At 39.6% G+C, this 5,503-nt stretch overlaps 1 protein-coding gene across 1 annotated transcript in view; it reads left to right on the forward strand.

Moving 5' to 3' along the window:
• The window catches only part of ATP9A (ATPase phospholipid transporting 9A (putative)), a 127,543-nt gene that overhangs the window by 47,398 nt on the left and 74,642 nt on the right, over positions 1-5,503 (forward strand). Inside the window, exons 5-7 of the mRNA XM_019509770.1 lie at positions 752-810; positions 1,931-1,982; positions 3,922-4,016. Coding sequence (XP_019365315.1) covers positions 752-810; positions 1,931-1,982; positions 3,922-4,016 — 206 coding nt within the window. The remainder of the gene's footprint in view (positions 1-751; positions 811-1,930; positions 1,983-3,921; positions 4,017-5,503) is intronic.

Raw genomic sequence — 5,503 nt, forward strand, 5'->3', positions numbered from 1 at the left:
CCCCCCCCCCCCCCCCCCCCCAACACACCCCTTTCTCCTTTCCCCCTAAGTTTGCAACAAGCCCGTTAGCCAATGAATTTCAAGGTACAGTAGGAGCGTTGTCGGTCCCGGGGTCCTGCCTGGCATGAACTCCCACAAGACTTTGCCACTTCGATCCAAACTGCAACAAACCAAAGACGCTTTTGTTGAGGTATAGCAGGCAGGCACATAAAGGCAGAATTTAAATTAACAGATAATAAATCGCTAGTCACCGTAAGAAACCAAACCTAGAGCTGGCTAATGATTTTAAGTTACTAGCCAATTGTTCGATGAATCCTCTATTTAAAAAGAAACTGGTAAAATGCTTGGCCACTGCAAGAGAATAAATGTTAGCATACTCCTATTAGAGGCTACCTATGAAATTATTTTTTAAAATTTTGGATTGTGAGCACAATATATCAGTTTAGTGACCTGAAACCCCAGGAGAGAAAACCTAGCACCTCGATTTGTAAAACACGGGCATCTCCCACCTACAGCACTAGGTAGCAGTAGTATGGATCTGCTACTGTGTAGGGACATGACCCGTTGTCCTTTTGTATTAGAGTTGTTCTTGACTGCCTCCAAAATGATCTGTTTAAAGTAACTTGTATATAGCTCCCAGCATAGCTTTGTGGACTTCCAGTGTAGGCCAAAGACCCTACTTTTCTGTCTGTTTTATTGTAATTTTGCTGGAATATTTACAACTGACGTGGTATGTATTGTACCTCTGCAGGAACCGTGAAGGTGAAGAGTTCTAATATCCAAGTAGGGGACCTTGTCATTGTTGAAAAGGTTCGTAGGGATGGATGTGGGTGTGTATATGCACATATAGATAATATAAAAGGTTTTGTTTGTGAAGTACTCCTTCACACTCGGTGAAATATGATTCTGAAATATCATGCCACTTGTGTTTTACAGTAGGCTAAATAGTACTGCGTGCTGGATATTAATGATCTTGAATCACCTTTCCTAGTAATATGCTCTTTTCTATAATTTTCTATTGCATTAAATAGTCATGGTAAAGTCTTAACAATGAATCTCTGTATGGAAGCCTATGACCTGAATTTCCCACATACCTCTGCATGCCAAGATAACAGGGCCAAATGGCCCTGCCTCTGTGCATCCAAATAAGTAGGTCAAATTCTTTGCATTTACAAATGCATTTTTTATACTCATAATTGTATTTTTGGACACACAAGGGCACAGCTGCCGATATGCAGGCTTGCATGTGCCAATATAATATGTTCCTTACTACGTAAGGCACCTCTGAATTTAAAAATCATCCAAAATTCTGGCTTTCAATCAGAAAAAAATAAAGCATCAAATAATGACACAGTCTACAAGGATACAGCTTCTGTATGTTGCATATAATAGCTTTCAATTCATTTTAATTGAATTTGAGTAAATTAATGGATGGAGACCATATTTAGAATAAATGCTTATTTTAAAAAAGTTCTTTTTTCTGAAGGGATACAGTATTATTCCTATATGAAATCTCTCTCCTATAATATTATAGGTATCTGGATTTGAAAGGATGCGATATGTATTTTGGTCTGTTTTCAAATGACCCTCTTCTGCATTCAGCAACTGCTCCTTTGTTCAGAAGACGGTTTTCACAGACTTGCTTTCTATCTCTGTGCAATGTCTGTCACTATTTTAATATAGAGATATCTGCTACAGAGAAGGAGCTATCAGAATTTGTGCAACAGAAAGCACATGCATCTGCCTTTCTGTAGTAAAGTTAGTTTTTTAGGCTTGGAAACAAAATCAATCCTGATCACCAGATTGTCGAAGAGCAAAACCTTTTTTTTTGAAAGCTGTTATTTTTCTGCCACATCACTACTGAGGATTGTGGGGGTTGCCTATGTATGCATCGGTGTACACACAATAATGGCCTTTCTTTTCGTAACAGAATCAGCGAGTCCCTGCTGACATGATCTTCCTGAGGACGTCAGAAAAGAATGGTAAACATCTGGAACCAATTGTGAAAATAGCCATTAACCTTTCGCTGGTTATTTAGAAAAAAATAATCAGCTGAAAATGCAACCGAAATAGATAAAACTTTTGTGTTAGGAAGATGGACAAATCCAAACACTTTGAGTTGTCTTTTTTTGTGGTGTTCTGATAATTTTTGATGATTAAAGGATATAGGTAGTTGAACCCAAGTTGAGGTGCAGTTAAGAAAACTCACACAATTGCCTGTTTTACATGGGGAGAGGAGAGAAACGGTCAGAACAGCATTCAGTTTTGTCCTAGTGGACCATGGGATGCTTTGCAAGAGAATAGGTAAATGTTTAACAGAGTTTTTAGAAATCTATATTATGAAGATTCAAAAAATAGTCTGAGTATGTCTTAAGGACATGATGTAGAAGTTTACTGTGTTCTGTAGTACCAAAGAGGTAGACACGGATAGCTTCCATGTTTCAGGAACCATTGCACTTGTAGTGGTTTATCAAGTGAGCAGCTGCCTGCAGCACTATTGTCTTAATTCCTTTTAATTTGTATCCACTGAAATTGTGAACAAACTCAAAACAGTCTTTATGTTGTTAGGGTTGTTATTTCTCACCTGTTATCCAGCACTATCCAAATGCCTGACCTACAGTCATGTATTCTAGTATCTGAAAATGATCTATTTAACTTTTTTCATATTCATGGATTCCTCAACCACTGAAGTATAATATAAAGTCATTTTCCTTCTATTTTATATGAAATAAAATGGAGTCAACAGGAGAGGTTGAAAGATGCCAGCCCCAAAATTTACATTGCTAGAGCATTTCTAGGGGAACTAGTAGATGTGTTTCAAACCTCCTCAGAAAGAGGAGAGAATCTAGTTCTTAGTGGGTGCATCTACACAAGACATTTGCTGCACAGTAGACTAATTAGCTGTGTAGTAAATGTCTCGGTGTCTACACATACACCCTTGTTAGGCTGGAGTAAACTAATTTACTCCTCAGCAGGATAGTAATGGAACAGTAAAAAAAACTCTGCAGTACTGCATGTGTAGATGCTGCCCCAGCTGGCTGAGGCATAGGGTGCTTCAGTGTGGAGGCTGCCTGCTGGCTAGCCCTGCACTGGAACCACCCTCATGCCCCTGCCAGCCTCTGCACAGCACGTTGAACTGGGGGGAGCAGCCCCGGGCTGGCAGGCCGACCCCCACAACCTCCTGCCAGCTGGAGCTACCCCGCCTTGGCTCAGTGTGCTGCAGTCCCAGGAGCACATCCAAATGGCAGTAAACTCCAGAGTGCACATGTTCAAACAGCATGCCCAGGAGCTATAAACTAGGGAGCTATAAACTCCAGAGTTTATTGCTTCGCATTAATTGTACATGTAAATGTGCCCAGTTAGTGCCATAGCCGGTGATGATTGGGCAAAAGGATTATTCTGAACCAAAAAAATCAGTTATTTACAGAGCCTAGGAGTGATAAAAACTAGGGGATATCAGTTGCCAAAAACAAACATAGGAGGAATCTCAAGAACCTTCTCTTCCTATGGGAATAGCTATAGAATTGTATTTACAGAGAAATTTGGATGAAATGTGCTATACCTAAAAGAACTACCCTGGGCACATCTACATGAGACACAAACTATGCAGTAGCCTAATAACACTGTGCAGAACCACATCACAGCCCGGCCAGTGCTAATACGCTACTGCACAGTATTATTAGGCTACTGCACAATAGCGTCACTAAAAAGGCATTCACTGGTGTTAATACTTGCATTCACATATATTTAGTACTTGGTTATACAGTTATAAAGTTACTGTGGATCTATTTAGTACTTGTATAACCAAGTACTAAATATATGCGCAGTAACCACTGCACATTAATGAACATGTAGATGGCACACCCTATGGTATCTGAAGTGGAAGTAGGAAGATTATTAACTCGTATTGAAAATCCACAGGATCCTGCTTCCTTCGCACTGATCAGCTGGATGGTGAGACAGACTGGAAATTACGTTTGCCAGTTACCTGCACACAGAGATTACCAACCGCTTCTGTAAGCAGCTTTCTAGCAAAATATTTTTTTTATTGCCTTGCAAATTTGAAAGAATAGCTAATCTGCCAAAAGAGGGGGAAATGGTTTTTACAGAAGATGGAATAATAACTAGTTTGCCAGGTTAGGTTGCCAATAATAACATGCTGCTCCAGACCTGAAAGTTTGCCTGTGAAGCTTCTCTGGGCTTGTCCCTGATACCCACTCTCAAGCCCTTGTTCCTTAGGAGGCTCGAAAAGAGGTGGTGGGGATGAGGCTGGAGCTACCTTACAGACTAACTTCCATTTCTGAATCAGGTCAGTGGCTGAATGGGTTGTTCAGTGCCACCAACATATAGACAGACTCAAAGATGAAGACTTTGAAAAATTATATGTACACTTCATCATCCAAATGGGACTAAAATAATCCATTATCCTCAAAAACACGTTGAGATGTTTTGGGTGTATGTTATTTTTATTACCTGGTTCTCATTTGAAACTAGTTATCGCTTGAGATTTTTAAAAAACCTGAGAAACTAGGTTATAAGGAACAAAAAACAAGCAGTGTAAAGACTACGAAATGGTACTGTATAAAGATGGAGTTGATATGAACTGCATGCCAATTCCTTATCTGAAATATATTTCGTTTAGCTCTCCGATCTATACTTTAAATGCATCCCATGAGACATAATTAAATCTTACAGGTGCACTAACCTCTTGTGCTGTATAAGGTGTTCTCAGCATGCTTTGGGAAGTGTTAAAGCTAGTTAGGTTGCTAAAGGGGAATGGCATTTGATTTAAAAAAAATTCTTCAATCACAATTACAGCTTCCCTTCCTCAAGGAGAGGAGACAAGCAGATAGCTTCCTGAAGTTCATTAGGGACTATACCAAACAGATGCAATTTACTTGACAAATGTTTAGGTGTTGCAATGACAGAAAGCTCTGACAGACTTTGGGAGATGTATACACTAAGCTTACAGTCTAGCTGTGGCAGCATGGCACTCAGGGTGGGCTAACTGAATCTCGTTGGCCCACATTGTTGTAATTAGATCTAACCTATCTTACCTATCTCTCTAATGCAACACAGTCACTGCTATGCAGACATGTCTTTGCTGCTGCTTAGCTAATGTCCAGAGTAACATCTTGAAATGGGAGGTGACTAATGGACTTTTCATGGTATAAATGGGGGATATCTACCAATATTTTACTACACAAAGGTCCATTCCCTTGATGATTTTACTTTCTGCTTTTTCATATGCCTTTCTCTACATTAATTGAACTCCATTATATTCCAAGAACACAACTTGGGTATTTCCTTGAGATAGAATATTAGCTTCCACAGCAATCATTGCTTGCCTTCAAGAAAGGAAAGCTTTAATCAGTTGTGCCTCTTCATCATCTGAAGTAAACATATTGCCTCCCTCAACCAGTGTGGCTCTCCCAGTTTCCTAAACTGTAGCTATAGTACGGTTTGTGTTTAAAAAAGAAAGAATCTGAGAACATCTGTTTTA

Source organism: Gavialis gangeticus, unplaced genomic scaffold (assembly GCF_001723915.1).
Source record: "Gavialis gangeticus isolate Ggan-Ray unplaced genomic scaffold, GavGan_comp1, whole genome shotgun sequence".
Taxonomy (NCBI): domain Eukaryota; kingdom Metazoa; phylum Chordata; order Crocodylia; family Gavialidae; genus Gavialis; species Gavialis gangeticus.